This window comes from Ailuropoda melanoleuca, chromosome 1 (assembly GCF_002007445.2).
Source record: "Ailuropoda melanoleuca isolate Jingjing chromosome 1, ASM200744v2, whole genome shotgun sequence".
Lineage (NCBI taxonomy): Eukaryota > Metazoa > Chordata > Mammalia > Carnivora > Ursidae > Ailuropoda > Ailuropoda melanoleuca.
The window spans coordinates 78,043,239-78,066,451 of NC_048218.1; the positions used below are offsets into that span (position 1 = coordinate 78,043,239).

Genomic DNA, 23,213 nt, shown 5'->3' on the forward strand with positions numbered 1-23,213 from the left:
GACAGTGCTCCCCCAAGGGGGTTACAGTGCATTCAGAGAACAGACGAGTAGTCAATTACAAGAGTCAATTATAAGATCGTCCCTGGTGCTAAAGAAACACTCTGGAGAAGCCCCTGGCCTAGACTAGGGCAACCAGGGAGGGCCTCCTGGGGCAGCGCCTAAACAACAGAGAGCTTGTGACTTAAGGCACTGAAAATACTTCAGCATGGTTGACACGTCGACAGAGCCCGGTGCCATGCTGGAGATGATGGGAGCCATGACAGAGGGAAAGGGATCACCTGCCCGAAAGGGGTGAAGAGCCACTAGGGGAAACTGAGGTTGGCAAAGCAAAGAGGAAGCAGCAGCTTTAGGACCCATGGGAAAGAGTCATGTACCTGAACTCAGGCATCGCCATAGGAGTAGCGAGAAGGGATGGCTGAGAGATCTATTAAGGAAACAGCACGTGGAAACAGCTGTATGAACGGATGCGGGGTGAGGGAGAGGGGCAAACCTCGGATGCCATCCAGGTCTCTAGCCTCAACACCATGAAGACGGTTGACCTGTTGAGACGGGGACCACAGGAGGAGCAGATGTAAGGAAACAAGGGCCTTCCAGGCAAAGGGAGCAGCAGGCACAAAGGCAGGGAAGCAGAAATTCTGAGCACGTGTTCCGGGAACAATGACAGAGCCCATTGCTTTGCTCTGTCCCGCATCTCAAACCTCCTGGGGGTGGGCTCAGCCCTGGGCCTTACCTGAGCTCAGATACTTGTGGCATGAGCCAGACAACCTGGGGGACCTGTGAACTCCCCTTTTGCGGGGGCAGTCCTAGCATTCGCCCCATTTGCTTATCCTCCCCCCCGCCCCACGCGTACCCCTCAGTCAACCTCATTCACATCCCCAGGCCCCGGGTGTGCTGCAGCCTATGTCAGTGGCGCCCCCTGGAGCCCAGTGTGTGCCTGTGCCTGTCCCGCCTTCCTCAGTGCCGCAGACATGTTGCTGTGGGTCCGCAGGCAGGTGAAACCATGCATGTTCTGCTGTGTTTCCTCCAGCGGTTCGGTCTGATGCTTCTTCACAAGCCACATGGCAGATCAGCTTGGGAATTGTGGATTTGCGAGGCTGGGAGGTGGGGGAAGTGACAAACTCGTACCTGGGTGCCAAATGACACCTTGAGGTTTTGTTTGTTAGACACAATATTATTTTTAAACTTTGAACCTGAATGACCTTAGATGGGACAGCTCCAGTCTCTCAAATGCCTCACCATTCCCTGATTTCTCAGACCCACCTGTGTTACTCTCCGTGCACCTGCCTAGCCCATGAAGCAAGGAGGAGCCTGGACTTGGGGCCATAGAGCTCTGGATTTGATCTTGACTCTGGACTTACTTTCCTCGTCCGACCCTCACTGCCATCATCTATGAAGAGAATGAGGGACAAATGGAGAAGGTGTTAGTTATGATTACAAACTAATGTTTTCGAGGTGTGCTGTCACCTCAAAGGAAAGAATTTGGAAGAAATGAGGATAAGCAGGTGCAAGTGATAGGGAGACAGAGTCAGCTCGATATGAAAGAATCCTTCGTAGCGGTTCACGCACTGCAGAGGGAAGAGATGGCTTTGGGAAGTAGTGTGCTCTCCATCATGGGGGCTCTGCAAATGAAGATGCTATGAAGGGGTTTTAATCATCAGATCAGAGGTCATTAAATAACCCACAGGGTCCGTAATCTGGTGGCATACGGTTTTCTCTTCTTCTGCATGGGTTGTAGATAAGGCCAACTTGGCAAAGCACCCACCGGTGGCTGTCCTGCCTCTTGGCACAGGAAATGACCTGGCCCGCTGTCTCCGCTGGGGAGGAGGTGAGTCTGCGTGCCAGTGGCACTACCCTGGGGACAGGCACTCCAATCTCCAGGGATGCTCCGCAAGGCTGGGCCAAACTTCCCTTTAAAGAATTACATTCCACAGAGTCCTAGCTACTCCATGACCATTCCCCCTGCCCTCCCAAGCCTTGCTGAGACCTGTGCTAACCCCTCGGTCTATTTACTCTGATCCTGAAACCATCAGCCTAAAGCCTGCCCACCCTGGCAGGACATAGCTTTGGGATGGTCTCCTCTAGCTCCCCCACAGTGTTACTCTAGCAGGGCCTCGCTCAGGCGTTTCCTGAATAAGATTCCCTCCTCTCCAAGTTACTGCTCTTCTTCGGAATTAGGAATCAGAATGCAGACCGAAAAGCTATGCTGCCAGCTGCCAGGGGCATCCAGATCATCACAGGCCCCCATGGCCATTGCCCTCCTTTTGCAGTCCCCCTGTGGGGGATCTCAAAGTGCTGACCAGCTCACAGGACAAGGGGCAGGAGCTAAGGAGAACTGTGCAGAGTGTGGCCGCCCCCCCATGGAGCTGGGACTGCTCCAGAACGCAGAGGAGGTCAGGGCAGCACATGGAAGGGACAGAGCAGGCTGGCAGGCAGAACTGGGATGGGCTTCCAGATGGCTGATCGATTCAGCGAGGATTCAAGACCAGTTCAGGCAGCGGTCAGTGTTCAGAGCTGGGTACATGACTGGTGGCAGGAGCAGAGGAAGCAGGAGCCAGCCCCAGAAGGACATTGGCAGGAACAGATGTCCTCGGCCACACACTGAGGCTCCGGAAGAGACCTCTGTTCAAGAGGGACAAGCAGAAGCTGCGCGTCTAGGCAGCAGAGCCCAGCCCAGATTTCACGCAGGAGGCCCAGCCCTGGGCTCCCAGAGAGCCGCCAGGCCCTCGGCTACATAGTTGCTACCATTGCTATCTTGTGAGGCATCCCTAAGGAGCTAACCAAACTAACAACTTAAAAATACTCTTCAGTGTTGCCCTAAAGGTAAGCAGGAACATGGGAGTGTTACCTGAAGGAAAGCACTGTCTCTTCCACCAACCTCTCATGACTTACAATTCACTTTCTATACTGCTTTTGTATTGCTGCATAACCAAAGATCATACATGTGGACGCTTAAAACATCCATTTGTTAACTCACGGTCCTGTTGGTCAGGAGGCCTGGAACAGCATGACTCGGTTCTCTGCTCTGGGCCTCAGCCAGAAATGAGGGTGTTGGACAGACTGTGCTCTTCTCTAGTCTCTGAAGGGAGAATTTGCTTCGAAGCTCATTCACGTTATTGGCAGAATTGAGTCCTTTATAGGACTGACGTCCCCGTTTCCTTGCTGGTTATCAGCTGGGACCACTATCAAATCCTTGAGGCTTCCTTTTTCCTTGACAGATGGGTCCCTCCATCTTCAAAGCCAGCAACAGAGAATCTCCCTCACCTGAAACCCCTCTCAATGAGAGCTCTGAGTCAGTTTCCAAAGGAAAAGCCCAGTCCTTTTTAAGGACTCAGCTAATTAGGTCAGATCCACTCAGATGACCTCTCTTGTTTAACGTCAACTGTGCCATATAGTATGGCAAATCATTGTCCTATCTTATTTATAAGTCCTGGGAATTGCAGGGTGTATACCCCTGGGGGGTGGGGCATGAATAGTGGAGACCATCCTAAAATTCTGCCTACCACACTGTCTCCAACGTGACCCAGTCCTGGAATGGATCCTTTGTTCTCTCGTGCGCAGCGTCCCAGCCCCCAGACCACCCATTCTCTAGGGCTTGCTGCCCAACTTTGGCCAGCCCTCACCCCTAGCCCCCACTGCTATACCTTCCAAATCTCCCCAGCTTCTTTCTGATTACACCTTGTTGTCCTCTCCTTCTCCATGGCTCAGGGAACCTAAGTGTCTCTGGCCCCCAGACACCCTGGGGGTGTCTCCTGGTCACAGATGCCCACAGAGTTCCCTGCCCTGATAGCTGCCTGTATGTCAGCCACAACTTAACCTTTCTGCCCTGGGGTCAAATTCACAGGTTATGAAGGGGGCAGCTTGACAAAAATCCTGAAGGACATCGAACAGAGCCCCTTGGTGATGCTGGACCGCTGGCATCTGGAAGTCATCCCCAGAGAGGAGGTGGAGAACGGAGATCAGGTTCCGTACAACATCATGAACAATTATTTCTCCATTGGTGTGGTGAGTTGGTCAAGGATTGCCTTTCTGCATGGAAGAGAAACATCTGGGTGGGCAGAAAGGTTCTGGTCCTCCATCGTCCCCCTCTAGGTCCCTACTCTTCACCTCTCCCAGCTCCCCCAGTCTTGACTTGGGTCCAAGCATCCTTGCGTGTGGCCTGGGCATGGCCACCCTGAATGTACCAAACCCCCACCCTAGATGATGGGGGAAACTCCTTCCCCTATAATTTTAACTAACATAAGAAAATAAGACATTTAAAAAAAACAGATTTACCCTTTGCATAATTTGAAACAATTTAAAAGAAGTAATACCAAGAAATAACCAAGGGGCAAAGTCAGAAGACTCTCATGTGAGCTTCCCGAGTGGAGAATTCTGATCTCCAAGAAGGACCGTGTGGTCCCAAACCGGCTTAGCTAACTTAGCTGTCAGAATTCCTTCTCCCCTGTTCTCTCCCCTCATCTCAACTGTATTCCCTATGCTCCAAGTACTCATAAACCCCTGGGGTGCCTCCTCCCAGCTGAACCCTTCCATGGGTGAGTGCCATGCTCCTCTTTGGTGCTTCCACAGTCTTCTGTGTTCACCCCAGCAGTGCCCCCTCTGCATTTGATTCAAGAGATTGGTTTATGTGCCCATTTCGCACACCCCCAATCCACACACACACATCCCCAACACACACACACACACACCCCAATCCACACACACACACGCACCCCCAACACATACCCCCAATCCACACACACACATGCACACACACACATCCCCAACACACACACACACACCCAATCCACACACACACACCAACACACACACACACACATCCCCAACACACACACACACACACCCCAATCCACACACACACACGCACACACACATCCCCAACACACACCCAATCCACACACACATGCACACACACACATCCCCAACACACACACACCCCAACACACACAACCAGTCCACACACACACACACCCAATCCACACACACACACACACACCCCAACACACACCCCAACACACCCCCCCAATCCACACACACACACCCCAACACACACCCAGCGCAAGAACAGTGCCGCATCCTCTGTCTCCCTCCAGCCCCTGGCACATCTAGCACAACTCAGTTGTTCTACTGAACGCAGCTCCTGGTCCAAAGCGGATGGGGGTAGACCCTGCTTCCAGCACTGTTGAGGATGGGATCAGGAAGAAAAGAGATCCATCCATTCCACAGACAGATCTAGGGTTCAGGATGGGGATGCAACAAAAACACTAGCATTTATTGAGCACCTATTGTGTGCTCTCCACTATGCTAGACCTTATATATTGCGATCCTCATCGCGGTCTTGCAGATATCACTGTCCCCACAGCCCTCATTTTACAGACGGGGACTCAGGACGCTTGACTAGCAAGGGCCGGACACTGACATGGGCACTCTGTGCCTTACAGTCTTTCCTCTCTGTTTCCCTATCTTTGAAATTATGCTGCCCAGTCTCAGATGCATAGGAATCCCTCCAAACCTACCATCCAGGCCCCGATGAGGTGACAGCTATACTTGTCGACCATCCTTACCTGTGTCTACTTTGAAAACTTTGGCTTTAAAAGAAAAAGGAAATAGAAGGAGAAATGATAGGTAGCTTGAGGGAAGAGCAGGTTTAAGGAAAGGGTTTTTAATGAGAAGACTAGAAGGGCACCTGGGTGGCTCAGTTGGTTGAGTGTCTGACTCCGGGTTTCAGCTCAGGTCGTGATCTCAGGGTCGTGAGATTGAGCCCCATGTCAGCTCTGCACTGAGCATGGTGTTGGCTTGGGATTCTTTCCCTCTTCCTCCTCCTCTGCCCCTTCCTACTGTGTGCTTGCATTCTCTCTCTCAAATAAATAAATAAATAAATAAATAAATAAATAAATAAAATCTTTAATAAGAATACTAGAAGAACCATGGAAGAGGAAAGGATGTTTCAAAATACTATATATTTAAAGAATGTAAAATTTACCATATTTGTAGGTATTTTCTTGATTCTTATGACTACTCTGAAGGGCAGTATTATCTCCATGTTGTAGATAAGGATACAAAGAGTCGGATGAAGGGATTTGCTCTCATTTTCTGGCTCCTAAGCCAGCACAGTTTTTCTGTTACTGCAACAGAAGAGAGGGGCATTGCTGGACCAACAGTCAGGGTCTGAGAGGATGGCGGATTGGACTGGCAGCATGTTCAGGGCCCCGTGCCCTGATCTGGTTTATCTCCCCAGCTCACCTGGCCTCAGTTAGGGGAGACGCCTCTCCCTAGGCCTCTTCCAGCTGCCGCCTCCAGGGACCTAGGCAGACCCCTCCTCCCTCTTCTCGTTGGCTCGAAAGCCGCTGTCATTTTTGAACCCCCAGCTCAAGCCCCGCTTCCCCCAACAGGAACACGTAGCCCTCAGATACTGCCCCTGAGACATGACTGACATGTCTGACTTTCAGGAGGCTTCTAGAGCATGGGCTTCCCGTGATGACATTTTCACAAAAACTTGCATCTTTTTCCTATAGTAACCAGAGTATAGCTTGCTAACATTTATGAGTCCCTGCTGCCCATGAGGCACAGGTGCCCTATTGGTAGGTATAGTCACTACCCCTTTGCATTTTGTAAGAAGGAACCAACCGTAGCTCAGAACAATACAGAGACAGGTCTCAGCTGGGAGTAGTGCTGAGCTCCCAAGCCCACTGAGCTGTGGTCCGGGAGCCATGCAGACTCTGCACAGCCCCCTCCGTCTGCAAATGCTTTCCTTCATAGTAACACTGGGTGAGGGGAGGGGGGGCGGTCTCAGCATCTAGCGTGTGATGGCTCACTGGTACTTTTCAGAGATGCAAATTTCACCCCCACGACAGATCCTGGTTTGTATTCTGATTCAGTTCCTCTGGGCAAGGTCTGGAAGTTTGCATTTTTAACAGGGCTCTGAGATAATTCTGATGAAGACGGTCCCAACCCAGTGTTCAGTGAGTGGAGACAGCCCATCAGAACAAAGAAAAATGGTCAAAGGAAGTGTTCCTACACAGGAGCAGAGACCAGAACTGAACTAGATGAAGGAGAAAAATGATAGTGAGGAGGGGACGCAGGCCCTATCAGCAGCCGGACAGAAGGGAGAGCTGAATAGCAGGGCTAGGCGCCCTGCCTGGGAACTTCTAGATAGCCACCTACAGCCATGGATGCCTTCAGAGACTAGCCCCACATCTTCTCTTTCTTGACACACTCAGCTCTGGCTGCCAAAACATGATTCTTGATACCTCCTGCCTGCCTCTAGACAGTTCCATATGCAAAAAAATTTCACTCACTTAGTATTTCCTGACCAGATGGATAAACACACCAAAAAGGAATAAACAGCCTCAGCTTACCTGCATAACCCTGCCCTAATCCCAAGAGCCATAATGATTATGGTTTTAATTTCATTTTTACAAATAAGTAGGAAGGAAGGAAGTTGGGGGACAGGAGGAAGGAAAGGAGACCACCTAATTGTCCCCGAAGGAAATGCATACTGACAGATTCTCATCACGTTCAGTGGTCAGGGTATTTATTTGCCTGGGGCTGACTTATAATAATCCAATCTGTTCGTCTTTCAAGTTATAAAGAACTTCACAATATCTTTCTCATGATTTTTTTTCATACACCTTTCACTTGTGCGTGTTTACTATTTTATTGCAAAGCAGTGAGGAACCGGGACAGTTTTTATCTCCTTGGTGTACCCTTAGGCTTCTCTCAATAAAATGTTTGCAGGGTTTGTATGCTCGCTCTTTAAAAGTTGGAAAGGGAAATTCTTGAGAAAACAAGTAGCCAACACGCGACTCTAACAGAATCTAGGGCTGACATTTGCAGAAGCTCTTCCTCCCTATTTGACTTCCCCAACTTTGTAAGAGGAGAAGTAGGTATGTAAACCACCCCGCAATTTTTACTTCCTTGTGATAATTAGAGTCAGACTCTTTGGCAAAGACAGCCTTGCAAAGTCTCAGCCCCTTTTGAAGGACCTGGAATATCTGACTGATGTCAGGAGCCTGCTGCCATGTATGTATAAAGGTGATGACGGTGACCGCTGCTGTGGTGGCCCCAGGTAGTAAAGCATTTGCAATGACAAGTTCCCCAGGTCCCCTGGCTGCCAGCAGAATCCATGTCCCACATGGAGGGATAAACAGGGCAGACCCTCCTGGCCCACCCAGAGAGGGACTGTGGCCCCATCGTCACCACATTCCCGTCACCTACATACATGCCGGCCCTTCACCAGTGATGAGTTGAGAGAGTCGGCCTTCTCAGTCCCCCTAACTGACAACACCCCTTGGCAGGAGATTTAAACATAGTCATTCGGGCTGCTACTTCCTCTGGCTTCTCTGGCCTCCTCGTCCCTGCTCTTTATTTTTGGATTTGCAGAAATGTCAGGATGGCCAGGTATCAGTGACAGGAAGTTGGGGCCCGTAAAGTAATTCTTGGGGTATGTGTAACTCCAAATGCCTCAAAGGCTCTGCTTTCACTGAGCCTCCATGGGAGGAGTGAACAGCTAATCCCTTGATTCAATGAAATCTATTTCTGACCCTAGGGGAACCCAGGGGCCAAGGAGAGGCCACAGTCACCACACTAACCCGTACACCATTCTCCACCTTACAGACTACTTCTCAGGCTTCACCAGCTAAGTTTCCACCTTGATGAGCCCCCTACCCATTAGGAAATTTACCAAAAAGTCATCGTTTTCCCTGAAACTCTTTTGGGATTCCCTCAGTGTCAGGTTCTTGTCTGTCACCTGTGAGAGCCTTTGGATGTCCTAAGACAATGGGAGGGGTGTCTGGGACAAGGGGTCTATACTCTTTTTCATCCTCCAATCTGTCATAATTTTTCAGAACCATCCAAATTCCAAATGATCTGTTTTATTGTCTCCTTTGTCCTTTTTATCTCCGTTAGTTGCCCAAGTGACTTGGACCTGCGTTGTCCAATATGGTAGACATTAGCCACATATGGCACTTGTGTACTTGCAATGGGGCTAGTCTAAATTGAGAGCTGCTCTAAGTATAAAATACTAAATTTCAAAAATGTAGTATAAAAGAATTTTAAACATCTCAGTAATTTTTATATTGACTACATGTTGTAGCAATAATATTTGTCAATGAAAATATATTATCAAAGTTAATTTCACCTTTTTCTTTTCACTTTTTTAATGTGGCTACTGGAACATTTTAAGTTTATTTCTATCGGACAGCACTGGCCTAGACAACCAAATATCTCAGAGTCCAAATGACCACAGCTTATATTTGGAAGGGGCACAAAACCCTTTTGGACTTTCAGTTCAGGAAAGAGCAGCCCATCATCTCCTCCATTCCTCCATTCCTCACACCTCACAGAAAGGACACCAGAAAGTGATCTTCAGAAATGTCATCGCTTCCAAGGCTTTGCAATTCCCATCTCTATCCACCTGGCCCTTCAAAATGGAAGTCTCATTTTGTTGTAATTATTACCAGTGTTGTAGCACTGGTTTCCAAAATTTAAAGAAACCACTATTGAATATAAACACACTCAGCTCAGTGCCTGTCACAGAGCTCAGCAGAGGGTGAAGGTAATCTCCATCCTTTTAAATCCCCAGGTAGAGAAACGTGGTCAGAATCAGAGTCTTTATCAGCATTGCCCTTTCAAGACTGAAGAGCTAAGGACCTGCTCAGCTCTCCTTTGCTACTTTATGTATTTATCAGGAGATTACATTGGAACCCCATGCGTAACTAATGATATTGTAAAGGTTGGTCTTTGTGAAAAGAAGCTTTGCAAAGCCTCATTTAAAAAAACAACAAGGGGATGCTCAGGTGGCTCAGTTGGCTAAGTGTCTGCCTTCAGCTCAGGTCATGATCCCAGGGTCCTGGGATCGAGCCCCACATCAGGCTCTTTGCTCAGTGGAAGCCTGCTTCTCCCTCTCCTTCTGCCTGCTGCTCCCCCTGCTTGTACTCTCTGTCTGTCAAATAAATAAAATCTTTAAAAGCAACAGCAACAACAAGGATAATCAGAACTAGGCAGAGGGAGGAAGCCTGTGCACATATCCCCGAGAATAAGAAAACCAGGAGGGAGTCACAACAGTCTTAGGGGTGTTGCGGGGGGGTTGGGGGGGAAGGTCGCAAAGCACAAATCATGCCAGGCAACACGTGATGGCTTTTTTCTTTCCTCCTCTTTCTTTTCTTTTCTCCTGACAGAAGAAAATTAGTGCTTCAAAGGAACACAAGTAGATGGAATGTTTTCTTGAATTCTAGAGAAGCATTTGACAGATGTCACATGAATCTCATTCAGAGTGTTCACTGAAACTTGATCGGAGCCAGGGAGGGAGAATGAAGGCCTGCTGCCTGGAGAAGCCGCTGGGGACAGAGGCTTGGCAGGCCCTGCACACTTCCCACCAGGTGTCCAGAGGGGGGCCTAACCAGGACCTTCAACTCTCCATGTGTCTTAAAGGAAAAACAAAACAATCAATAATTAGAGTTTAAATGTTAAATTCCCAGGTGCCTGGGTGGCTCAGTTGGTTGAACGTCTGCCTTCAACTAGGGCCGTGATCCTGGGTTCCTGGGATCAAGCCCCGCATCTGGCTCCCTGTTCAGCAGAAAGTCTGCTTCTCCCTCTATCCCTCCCCCCTGCTCTTGAGATCGCTCTCTCTCTCTCTCTCTCCCTCAAATAAATAAATAAATAAATAAATAAAATAAATAAAATCTTTAAAAAAATAAATGTTAAATACCCAAAACGTTATTTCAGCAGGGAGTGTTGGCCAACCACACACAAAAAAAGCCCTTGTCCTCGACTTGCCTCTGTAGTGGACTGCTTGCTGCTTTTACTCCTCTGCCAAGTATGACAGAAGCCCCTCTTTGCCCCCTAACTTGCTTCCAAACTTTCTGTCTCCCACCATTGGCCTCTATTTTACTCACCACACACAGCTCATGCTCGAAACAAGCTTCTCCACTGAACGATACCTCCTGGTGTTAAAAAATAATGATAACATTCAGAATTTTTCTTTTATGAGTCCATACCAAGAAACGGAATTAATATGCATTTGCTTACATGGAATTTTGGTTCTCTTTTAGCCACATAGTGTAGTAAACGAGTTTCTGTAGCTTTTTTCCTTCGCATATCTGAGTCAGCTCCCTTGTTTCTGTGTCACTCCCCTCCCCCCAACCCACAGCCCAATTCTCCTGTTTCTTTCTAAAGCCCACCACCTGCACCTAACATGTTGGCATGAGGCCTGAGTGGTAAAGGGGTGCAACACATTCTTCATTCTTCTGCTGGAAAATGAGACCATTAATGAGGGTAAAAGACCAAGGGTGAGGAGGAAAGATGAGCTTGATTTTAGGTCTGAAGCTCAGGGTTGGCTCTGAAGATATACATTGTGGAGACATCAGAGATGCTAGTAATAAGTGTGAGAACTCGAAATGGTCCATGACATGGAGTATAGGCTGCGGATAGGACTCAGGGCTGAGAAGTTCTGGTCAGAGGATGGAGAGCCCAGAAGCATGGTGCCATGGGAGCCTTCTTAATAGTTCTGAGGAGCCAGTGGCCAATAGTGCAGCAAAGGGGTGTGCAAATAGAAGGACAGCGAAGTGGTCATAGAAGGTGGTAGTGAGACTCTTCTTGACCTTGGGGAAGGTCGTTTCTGTGGAGATCAAGTAAAAGAAGCCAGAGTTTAAATATATTTTTATTATCGACTAAGCATGTCATTCAATGCTACTAATTATTTCTACTGATACGGATAATTAGAATTAATGTATAACAGCATCTACGGAAGTCGGTTTTCTGGTTTTGACAAGGACCATGGTTACATAAGATGTTATTGGGGGAAGCTGGGTGAAAGGGATACAGGAACTCTCTGTACTATTTTTGCAATTTCTTGTGAGTCTTAAAATATTCCAAAATAAAAAGTATTTTTTAAAAAGAGTTAATATGGCAAGGCATTTCCAGAAATTCACACTCAGCCCCACGCTTGGGCTTCTGCACTGTAACTGCCCCCACACCCAGACACCCTCTCTCTCCTCAAAGGGCAGTGGCTGTCCCCTTCATTCACCCCGAACTATGGCCGAGAGTGAAAACTACAAAGGGTCGACTGGCAGGGGCTCTACAAGCATTGGTGGCTAGCCTCTAACCTTGGACCTGGTGTTCATCCTTGTGGGAGCCTCCTTCTCCCCTGTGACAAGGACTCTCCAGCTTTGGGGGATTTCAGTGAGAGCCTATGTGCTTCCTTTCTTTCCGCATGGCAGGGTCATGACCACTAACCAGGCGTCTGCTTTCCTCTCTTTCCCTTTCAGGACGCTTCCATTGCACACAGATTCCACGTGATGAGAGAGAAACACCCTGAAAAATTCAACAGCAGGTAAGAGTGCCGTGAGGCTGCAGCCCCCGCTGCACTGCCCGCCGGCCCCGCCCCGCCCCGCAAGGCCGGCCAGACCGAGGCCTCCACCTGCTCTCACCCAAACGTTCTTGGCCGGGTTGCCCAGGGACTTCGCTTTCCTGCCACGTTGCCGGAAGGAGGGTTTCCATTTCCAAGCAGAAAACGGTGTCAGAAACCTGCCACAGCCTGGCCGCCTGTCCCCTCCCAGAAGATGCTGCGCAGAGGGAGGGATTGCGGCCGGCAGGGAGGGCGTGGTATGCCCGCCTTGAGGGGTGGGGATCTGCTCTTGGCTAACTGGAACCCCCCTCCTGGGGCTTGGCCGCTTTCTCTAGACGGAAAGCTCCCGCAGCCCCAGCCCCCCGGAATTTCTGTGGGGTGGGGCAGGCAGGAGGGCAGGGACCTCAGCTTCTCTCGGTTTCTAAGGGAGGGGGCGGCAGCGGCAGGGCCTGGGAGGGAGGGCAGAGAGGGCGTCGCCTCCCGTCCCCCGACAGCAGAGGGCAGCAGAGGGAGGCCCCTGCAGGGGCTACGAGCCGGGGAGCCCACCAGGTCCCAGTCTCAGCGCCTGTGTGAAGCCTGGATGTTAGGTTCAAAAATATAAGGAGAGAGAAAACCAGATCTTTTGCAAACAAAACTAAACTCTCCTTGCTGGTGGGAGGGAATATGCTAGAAGTGAGTTGTGACTGGCATTAGCTACCGCTGGAATTGCTAAAATGCCTTTCTCCATTCTTCTTTCTGTTTTTCTTCTCTTTGGTTGATTTCCATCCCTTTTCCTCTTTGTTGTGCCATTTCAAGATGACCATTGGATCCCACCCCCACCCCTCCAGCAGGTGGGGAGGAGGAATGCAGACTGAGCCCTAAGGGAGTGACTTCTGTAGCCCATAGGATTCTCTTCTGAGCAGAGGTCCAGTGTTGTCTGAGGACATTTGTTTAAACCCTCACACCCCCAAAGAGCACCATCATTTTCATTCGTGCTCCTTTCCCCTGACCCCATTTCCTGGGAGGTTAACCAGGGAAAAAGAAAGTCCTATCATAACATACTTCAGCTTCAGGAAAAGGGATCTGTGGGGTCTACTAGCTGAACTAATCTTCTTAGTGTGGGCCTTCTGTCCCAGGCATATTCCCTCTGGCTTTCTCACACAGGCTACGCACACTGAAGAATCACTACTAACAGGTATACTTTCCACCCCCACCCTTACTGTAATCGGCTGACCCTCCTTGTACATTCTTTGTCACTCTCACACACACGCTAAATTATTCCTTCTCTTCTGCCCATTGTAGACTTCTTAGGTGCTCTTTCCACACAGGTGGCCTTATACATACTCATGCACACATACTTGTTAAAATGCCATATGCTTGTGAGATCTATAGGGGTTCTGTTCATTCATTCATTTCACAATAGCTTTTGAAAACAGACTCCGTACCAGGCACGGCTCTGTAGGTGTTTTGGACAGACATGCGTAGGGACTCACAGTCCAGTGACGCAGACCAGAAGGCAGGTATGCAGTGACTTGTGTTCAGTGGTATGAATCGAGCTAACCTATGGGAACACAAAGCAAGGATATGGAATTTGGTATGGAGGGGCTTCTATCCATGGAGATGCCAAGACACAGGAAACAAGTATGCATTTTCCAGGTTGGCAAAAAGAGAAGGGCAGCCCAGAGAGGAGGAAGCAAATGTACAATAGGATAATAACAAGGAGTGAAAGAAGGCAAGATGCTTGGGAAAGAGCAAGGGAAGAAGCAAAATGCCTGTAGTTTGTAGAGAGTGAGGAAGCAGAGGGAGGCAGAAATTTCTCCATATTCCATAAATCAATAGGTCAACACAGGACATAAATTAAGAGTAGTCATCAATTGTCCACATGATTAAATATAATTAGAAAGATACCTCTGTCAGAAAAAAAGTTGTAATTGTGCATTTCACTGTGATCTGGTGACTGTTTTTCCTTCCCACTTGTCCCGTCCCATTAATAAGACTATTCTGCAGTTAGATGCACACCCTTCTCCTGGTTGAGGTCAAGGTAGTGTGGTCGCCCGGGATGAAAGGCACACAGATTTGCGTGTAAATCCACGTGCCTGCAAGTAAGTGGAGACCTAGTGGCACAGAGAAGGGCTCTGTTGCACAAGGTCCTAACAGCCTTCCTAGTAAGAACTTTGAGTCCCTGCGGCTTCTACCCCGCCTGCTTGCTTATGTGGAAAACACTCATGAGTGCCCACTTTGTCCACTGAGAGGCAGGCGAGCAGCCATTTTCTCCAGGCTTCCTTATTTAGCTTGGGAGATGGTTTTAAATAGGCAGGTGGTTGTTGCCATGGTTACCCCATTACACCATCGGCTAAACTTAGGAAGGGCCACAGGGGATAGGAAGAAAGCTTGATACCCGGGATTTGGAAATGTAAACGATATTATCAAATAAGGCTTCGTTTGACTCGGCTGAACTTAGGTTTTCCAGAGAGTAGTCAGTGCTTGGCTGGATGACCTTACAGTGAAGGTGCCGGGCTGGCCCCTCGGGGACAACACAGAGGTTAAATCCAGGGAGTTGTAACTGTTTTGTTTTGTTTTGAACATGGGCTAGAATTTATAGGGGAACTTGAATCTTTCACATGGCTCATTCAGTTTTCTGGGCTATTCTAACAAGAATTCTTAACCTGAGTTACAAAGGTGGCAGGAGATCCAAGAACACCTTGAAATTGTATAGAGGACATTGCATGCATATAGTTTTCTGGAGAGAAAGTCCATAACTATCAGAAGGCTCTTGCAGGGACCCGTAACCCTCTAATGGTTAGAAGTCACAATTCTGTGGGGCGCCTGGGTGGCACAGCGGTTAAGCGTCTGCCTTCGGCTCAGGGCGTGATCCCGGCGTTATGGGATCGAGCCCCACATCAGGCTCTTCTGCTATGAGCCTGCTTCTTCCTCTCCCACTCCCCCTGCTTGTGTTCCCTCTCTCGCTGGCTGTCTCTATCTCTGTCAAATAAATAAATAAAATCTTTAAAAAAAAAAAAAAAAAAGAAGTCACAATTCTGAGACCTCCTTAAATCCTAAAAGGGGCTTGGGGTTTGGTTGGGGTTTTAGGAAATTCTTCCTCCAGTGGCTTCTCTACACAGGTTGTTGCCAGAGAAGGTGGTTGGTTGTTCAAAATAAGTTATGTTCCCTAGTGGGATAGCTTTGTTAATGGAGGAAGGACCAGACCCAAGAATGCAGGAACATGAGCCAAGTGCGATGGGCAAGGATAAAAAGGCCTTTAATGGCAGAGATGGGGCTATTTTTGGTACATTCTACTTCCTAATCATTGACAAGCTAATAATTACTTGCTAATTTAGAAATATTATGAAAAATTATCATCTCGTTGTTGGCATAAACAGCAGAAGACAGATGTAATTCAACTGAGATTCTAACATGTGTTAGAAGGTGTTCTAGGCTACAAGGGTAAATAAAACCTGATTCTTGCCTTCAGGGAATTCATAGTTTAGCAAAGAAGGAAGAAAAATCTTCAAATACTTGTTACAAAGTGATTTTCACATACAAGGAGGTTCCATTTCGAGGTCAAACAGCATCAAGAAAGTTGGCTAGTGTAAGACACTTATTAATGGTTGTATCCCTACTTCACCTGTAAATGAGTTGTTTTGAGTGCAGAGATGCTGTTATAAGGGAACCAAAGTAAGAACCATTATTTTTTGAGCTCCCACTAGATGCCAGGTGATAAACTAGGTTCTTGAAATACATTATACTATTGAAATCTCAAGATCACCCTCCAAGGCAAATATTAGATAAAGGCATTTTATAGATAAAGACACTGAGGCTGGGAGAGGCCAAGTCACCTAACTAAAGTCAAATATCTTTTTAAGCACCGGAGCTGATGTGATTCTAAGCTAGCCCCTAACTCCTCTAGAGTTCAAGCTCTGTTTTCTGCACTTGCTGTCTCCAGTGGGTTTCATTCATCAAATACCTATTGTATATCATACAAGCTGATGGGTACTACATACATGGTCCCTCTCAATGCTCACAGTAACATGCAAGGGTAAGTGCCGCTATCTCCATTTTAGAAATGAAAATATTGAGGCAAAGGAGGGTAGAACTTTTATCACCTCTATCCATCTTTATGGATTGTCTCTGTGGGAAAATGCCTGCTGAGCTCCAAAGGGGGACCACGGGCACACCACCCACTCTTAATTTGTGTGGTATGACTCTTCTCCCTATCTCAGTGTCCATGACACAGAGCAGGACAGAATATATGACTGGTGCAGCCCAGTGCAAGGTTAAAGTGCAGGGCCCCTTGTACAAAATTATGAAGAATTTCAAGTCCATGGGAGTAGAGCATTAATTAAACCAAGTACAGAGCCCTTCTGAGTGTTGGGCTCCTTGCATCTATGCAGATTTTTCTTCCATAAGCTGGTCCTGGCAAGGAGAAAGGAATTTATTGTTTTTTAAAAACCTCACATGTGCCAAGGCTCACAGAGGGGGGAAGTTTGCAATAAAGGTAAAGGAATGGAGGAAAAAGGGCTTCAACGAGGGAAGAGGGAAGGGATCATCAGTCCCTCAAACAGGCAGTAGTCAGTATTAGCAGTTGAACTGATGACAACACTGAAGTCTTGCAGATATCTAAGAACCAGTCCTCCATTGGGTTTCTGGATTAACTCTCTGTGAAGGATTTTTTCATATATGGAATATATGCATGAAAGTTACCAAATTCCAATGTCACCATGGTTGAGTGTCCAGAAAGAGAAGTCTAACTGTGGAATTTTTTTGTTGTTGCTCAGAAACTCAGAGCACTTGAGGAATGTGTTATTCCAAACCTGTTGAGTGCCATCCACTTGAATATGTCCCTCAGCAGTTTAGGCTGAAGCAAGATATTTCCTGTTAGGCACTTCAAAGGGACCGAAACAGTGCTTCATTCCTACCAAGAGCTAACCACCTTTCCCAAAAGCCTTTGGGTAATTAATAGACTCTGGAGTGTTAGCTTTCTTGGAACCAGTCCCATGGAGTAATTGATGAGGGGTTCCCCCAGAAGCCCTAATGTAGCCTGAGACCTTAAGAGGTTGGAAATACATCTTGCAAATAACTAAGCCCTTAACAGATATTTATAGAATGAGGCAGCAGGGTATAGTCTAAGTTGGCATCAAAAGTTGGCTCTGCCACTTACTAGCTGCGTGACCTTGGGCAAGTTACTTAATCTCTTTAATCCTTTGCTTCCTCCCCCGAAAATCTGCAAGGTTACTATAAGTATAAGGAGATTGTGTGTAAGTTCATGGCACACAGTGGGTAATCAATAAACATTTGTTGTTGAGTATTGTTGAATAACAAGCATGAGGAAAACATTGCCTTAAATTGCCAATGAAATCAATCATGAAGCCTTTGCTTTATTGGCATGGCCCTTGAACTGAGAAGTTGGAGGACAACTAAAAGTTGAAGGAGACCCCATCTGTGATACATTTAATCTAGCTAAATCTCTCTCCTAGGGAATGGGAGGATAGCATCAATTATTCAGGATTGAGTTGGATTCTCTAGGACTGGAGCTATAGAGAAAATTCCCTTTATAGGCTCCATGGGTGTTCAAAAGGCCGAGATCTGGGTTCTGAACACCAAAGATGCTAAGTCCAAATGCCAAGGCGAGGCTAGAGACAGGATCAAGGTTGGGGTCACAGACCCCAGCTGATGTGGTAGGAAGAGGAACAGGGTAGGAGTGAGTAAGGGGGAGTTGCAGGACAGGTGCCATGTGCTTCCTGGGATACCTAGGGCTTACCAGCTGGGGCCATGGAGTGCACTGCTGGTGGGTTGGGGGATTGCCAAGAGCAGTTAGACACAAGACGTGACGACCCTTCCTTGATTCCTATTGACTCTCCCCTCACCCACTGAGCATCTCTTCTCCTACTTTAGATGGACACAGAGATGTTCTGTAGGAGGCAAAATAGAAGCCAGCAAAGCTCAAATCATACACTTCTGAAAATGAAAGGGCCTCCCCTCTTGAGTACCTGTAGTATGCAGTGTAGTCAAAAACATAGACTGTATCACCATTCACATAAGATTTTCTTTTGTTTTTTTAATCTAAAAATGAAACCATTCTAAGTCATTCTTTCCAGGAGCCGTGTGAGGTAGCCTAGGGTTACAGCCCAGGTGTATGACTTTCCCAAAGCATTAAGGTACACAGCAGCAGACACAGCAGGGTGAAAATCCTCGCCATTGGAGGTTTCAATCTGTGCCCTGAACTGGGTTTTGCTCCTCTTCATCCAATATTCGGCACCCAAGAAAGACCTGCCCTAGGCACCCAGAGGTCCAAACTGTCTGCACCTGTGTCCCTCAGTATATCAAACTATTTTTTTCAAACATTGGGATTCAGAAAAACCCCAAATGAAGTTGACTGTGGCATTTCTATTTTTATTCTTACTCCTGTAGGTATTTAAAAAGAAAATGCAAACCTTATGTTTTGTGTTCAAGTACCTTTGACTCTTCAAGTCAGTTCTGACAGAGCAGCTTACTTAATTACTGGAATGTTTATGTACTAGCCCACAAAAATGTTTTATCCCCCACCCTCCCCACCCATCCTTGGAAGAGATACAGGGAATAAAATGAATGAAATATGGTTTCATGTTTTTTTCACCAAGCATTCATCATTATGCAACTGCATAAGTTCAGGGGTTTTTCTTGGCTGTCTTATTTGTTTACAGTCAGCCCTTGATTATTTGCAGAAACACGCATCATTTAGAGCTGTGGATCTTACTAATATTTGTGTGCAAGTCTCTCTACCTTAAAGATTCACAGTATTTTAATAATATGATGTAATCACATTGACTCTTTCATTTTTTTTTAAGATTTTTTATTTTCGAGAGAGAAAAAGCACAGGGGAGAGGGGCAGAGGGAAAGAGAGAATCTCCAGCAGACTTCCCACTGGGCACAGAGCCCTATATGGGGCTCTGTCTCACGATGCTGAGTTCATGTCCTGAGCCAAAATCAAGAGTCAGATGCTTAACCAACTGAGCCACGCAGGTGCCCTGAAGTCACATTGCCTCTTAACATTTCCTTCACTTTCCTCCTGGCCCCCCAGCCCACTGGAACAAACAGCACAGCTTCTCCGACCAGTACACAGGAGCAGCCTATGATATCCCAAAGCTCCTTACAAAGTTGCTGGTTTGCCAGAACAGTTCCTTATTGTAGCTTAACACACCTTTTCTTCTAGCCCCTGCCAGGCTAAAACAAGAAAGGTATGATTCCTGTCAACAAAGAGTGGAATAAGTTTGTGATAATATCAAAAGGAACTTGAAAGCAAGCTTTATTTTCAAGTCTTTAGAACAGATAATCCAAAAATTATCAGTATTTATTGATTGATTGATTTTTAGAAATATTTCCATCAAAGAGCTCAAGATGTAATATATCGTCAAGTTCAGAAGGGTTAAAGTCAGCATGATAAGCTCCTGGAAGAAAATCAAATTGAGGTTAAGAACTGGCTAGGTCCTCAAATGGGTGTTGACAGTGTGGATACTTTCCAGAGGGAAGAGGTCAGGAAAGTGCTAGAATTTAGTGTCTTATAAGGAAAGACTGAATCTGGGATTGTTTCACCCAAAGAAGAGAAGTCTTAGGGAGAAATGATTATTGACCTCATATATTTAAAAAGTATTTCTCATTAAGGAGGCAATGGGTTATTTTGCCTGATAAATCAATAGGAAAAGTGATCACTTTAAGCATCAAATATGGGACATCAGTTCTACCAGTTAGAGCCCTCCTCAAGGGCAGGGGGTTACTGATGAGAGCATTTTTAGATTTTAATGTTCAGGCAGGTAGTGGACAAACATCTGGGGCTCCAGTGAGGCCAGGTACAGGTGCTGTCGTGAGACAACCTAGATTCAAATGCTGGAGTTGTCATAACCACTTATATGCGACCTTCATCAAGATACTCGTCTAAACCTTAGTCTGCTCACCTGCAAAATTGGGATACAACACTTTGTTTCCTATGGATGCTGTAGCAAATTACCGCAAACTAAGTGCCTTAAAAAACACTAATTTATCATATTACAGTTCTGGAGGTCAGAAATCTGAATAGGTCTCACTGGGCTAAAATCAAGGTATCCTCAGGGCTGCATTCCTTTCTGGTGGCTCTAGGCGAAAATCCATTTCCTTAACTTTTCTTGCATCTAGAGGTTGTCTACATTCCTTGGCTGGGCCCCTCTTCTATCTTAAAAGCCAGCAATGGCCAGTCAAATCTTTTGACAGTCTCCTTCTGCCTCCCTCTTCCGCTTAAAAGGACCCTTATGATTATACTGGACCCACTCTGATAACTCAGGATCATCTCCCTCTCTCAAGGTCAGCTGACTGCCAATTTCAATTTCACCTGCAGCTTTAATTGCCTTCTGCCATATGAATTAACATATTCACAGCTTCCAGGAATTAGAACATGGACATTTTCAAGACATTATTCTGCCTACTACAAATACTTCCCTAAGTACCATAGAATGATTCTGAAGTTCCAATGAAGCAATGCATTTAAAGTGCTTATTACAAGGGCTTGGTACATTGATAGTAGATCATTATTATTATTATTATTATTATTATTATTTACATTATTACAAAAATAGATCCTATATCAAATAATAGTCATCTTGGATGACTCAGAAGCCCTTAAACTCTGAGATTTGGTGATTCTCTGAAAGGGGTAAATATCTATTGGTCATAGGACATGAGTCATCAATACAGCAATATATGACATGCTTTTTTCTCTTCACTTATCTTGATAAATTTTTTTCAATGCATTTATCATTATTTAATAATATATCATAAAATATGATTACATAATACATTGTAATATCATTATAAATAATTTGTAGGGGCGCCTGGGTAGCTCAGTCAGTTAAGTGTCTGCCTTCAGCTCAGGTCATGATCCCTGGGTCCTGGGATTGAGCCCCACATCGGGCTCCCTGCTTAGCGGGGAGCCTGCTTCTTCCTGTCCCTCTGCCTGTCGCTCCTCTCCTGCTTGTGCACTCTCTCTCTGTCAAATAAATAAATAAAATCTTTTTTAAAAAATAAAAAATATCCTAGGGGCGCCTGGGTGGCACAGCGGTTAAGCGCCTGCCTTTGGCTCAGGGCGTGATCCCGGCGTTCTGGGATCGAGCCCCACATCAGGCTTCTCCGCTATGAGCCTGCTTCTTCCTCTCCCACTCCCCCTGCTTGTGTTCCCTCTCTCGCTGGCTGTCTCTATCTCTGTCAAATAAATAAATAAAATCTTTAAAAAAAATAAAAATAAAAAATAAAAAATATTCTAAAATAAGTAAATAAATAATTTGTAAAGTTCAGAGAGGTTAAAGAAGAAAACAACACTCATAGTGCCATCACTCAAAAACACAATATTACCTTTTTGGTGCATTTCAGCAGTTTACTTGATACACGTATTTTTAAATATTTGTGATAACATGTTTTCATAAAGTTATATGTACCATTTCTCAAAACAAATTTTCTTTCTATGAGTAATTAAGACTTATTGTGGAAAAAAATTCATATTGTCCCCCAGGAAATAAACACAGTTAGCATTATAATGTATTTTTTTGGTACTTGCACTGTACACTTTTATTTACTTGAGATCACAATGTACACACTGTTTTAAAACACTGTTAACACATTGGGGGCACCTGGATGGTCAAGTGTCCAACTCTTGCTTTCAGTTCAGGTTGTGATCTCAGGGTCCTGGGATCGAGCCCTGTATTGGGCTCTGAGCTCAACGGGGTGTCTGCTTGAGGATTCTTTCCCTCTCCCTTTGTCCCTCCCCCAACTTGCACTCACTCTCCCCCCCCCCATCAAATAAATAAATCTTTTTAAAAAGACTGTAAACGCAGTAGCATTTATAGGTTTTGGAGGGAAGTGGATATGAAAGATCTGATTAGAGTGAGTTTATCTGCAGTGGGAATTTTATTAGTCTTCTCTAATTAAAAAAAAAATCCCAATGATTTTGTTCAGTCAATATGAGAGTTTTAAAGATATCATTACTCAATTCCCTTTGCAAGTGAAATGACTGTTTGATATGTTATGCAACTCTACTTTGTGGGAGGAAAATTTGAAAATTTGACTCTCTTAGCACAGTTCTCGTCCTGTACGTGGTTTTACTGTATTAGAATAATACCAGTTCGTGTTTTAGGTGGCCATGAGAGGTAGCAAGAGTTATCATCTGTACTATGCAGTGGTGCAGTGGCTTAAACACACAGACTGTCCAGGTGTTTATTAAGGTCCTGAAGAGGTGGTTTTCCCAGTGTAATCAGCATGGCTCCAACCTACACTGACAATGGGAGCCATCAGTTTTTGATGTTTTCAAGAATTTCATGTACGTTATTTTTAACAGGCACAACTCTCCAAGTATAAGCTAAATATTATTGATCCATTTGACAGATGAGGAAATTGAGGCTCAGAGATATGATGCAGCTTGCTCAAGAGCATACAACTAAGTAACAGGGGAGCTGCTATTAAGACCTAGGTCTGTCTGACTTTGCAGCCGCCACAGATCCTGCTGCATTTCCCTGCATCTCTGGATGCCCATTGTGGTGCCCCATGACCAAGGAAACACCCGGGAAAGAGACTAAAGAACAGCCATAGAAATTATTAACCGGGGGCGCCTGGGTGGCACAGCGGTTAAGCGTCTGCCTTCGGCTCAGGGCATGATCCCGGCGTTGTGGGATCGAGCCCCACATCAGGCTCCTCTGCTATGAGCCTGCTTCTTCCTCTCCCACTCCCCCTGCTTGTGTTCCCTCTCTCGCTGGCTGTCTCTATCTCTGTTGAATAAATAAATAAAATCTTTAAAAAAAAAAAAAGAAATTATTAACGGCCCTATGAGAAAACCTTAAATAAACCAAAATCTTTTTTTTTTTTTTTGAGAGGAAAAGCAGAGAATGTGTTGGGACTA

At 46.2% G+C, this 23,213-nt stretch overlaps 1 protein-coding gene and 1 long non-coding RNA gene across 5 annotated transcripts in view; one reads left to right on the forward strand and one right to left on the reverse strand.

Annotated features, from left to right (window-relative positions):
- DGKG (diacylglycerol kinase gamma) overlaps nucleotides 1-23,213 on the forward strand; it is a 193,114-nt gene that overhangs the window by 95,960 nt on the left and 73,941 nt on the right. For 2 of the 3 annotated variants that reach the window (XM_002915692.4, XM_019795766.2), the window contains 3 exons: nucleotides 1,736-1,825; nucleotides 3,842-4,002; nucleotides 12,264-12,328. In XM_002915692.4, coding sequence (XP_002915738.2) covers nucleotides 1,736-1,825; nucleotides 3,842-4,002; nucleotides 12,264-12,328 — 316 coding nt within the window. The remainder of the gene's footprint in view (nucleotides 1-1,735; nucleotides 1,826-3,841; nucleotides 4,003-12,263; nucleotides 12,329-23,213) is intronic. The other variant, XM_034661556.1, reaches the window with a different exon arrangement.
- Nucleotides 9,980-12,944, reverse strand: LOC117802421. Of its 2 annotated transcripts, none has more exons than XR_004625828.1 (4): nucleotides 12,426-12,944; nucleotides 12,232-12,309; nucleotides 10,893-10,940; nucleotides 9,980-10,421 (listed from the first exon to the last, which is right to left on the reverse strand). It is a non-coding gene; the product is annotated as an uncharacterized LOC117802421 (long non-coding RNA). The 2 variants fall into 2 exon arrangements; XR_004625827.1 differs by having other exon boundaries at nucleotides 12,102-12,309.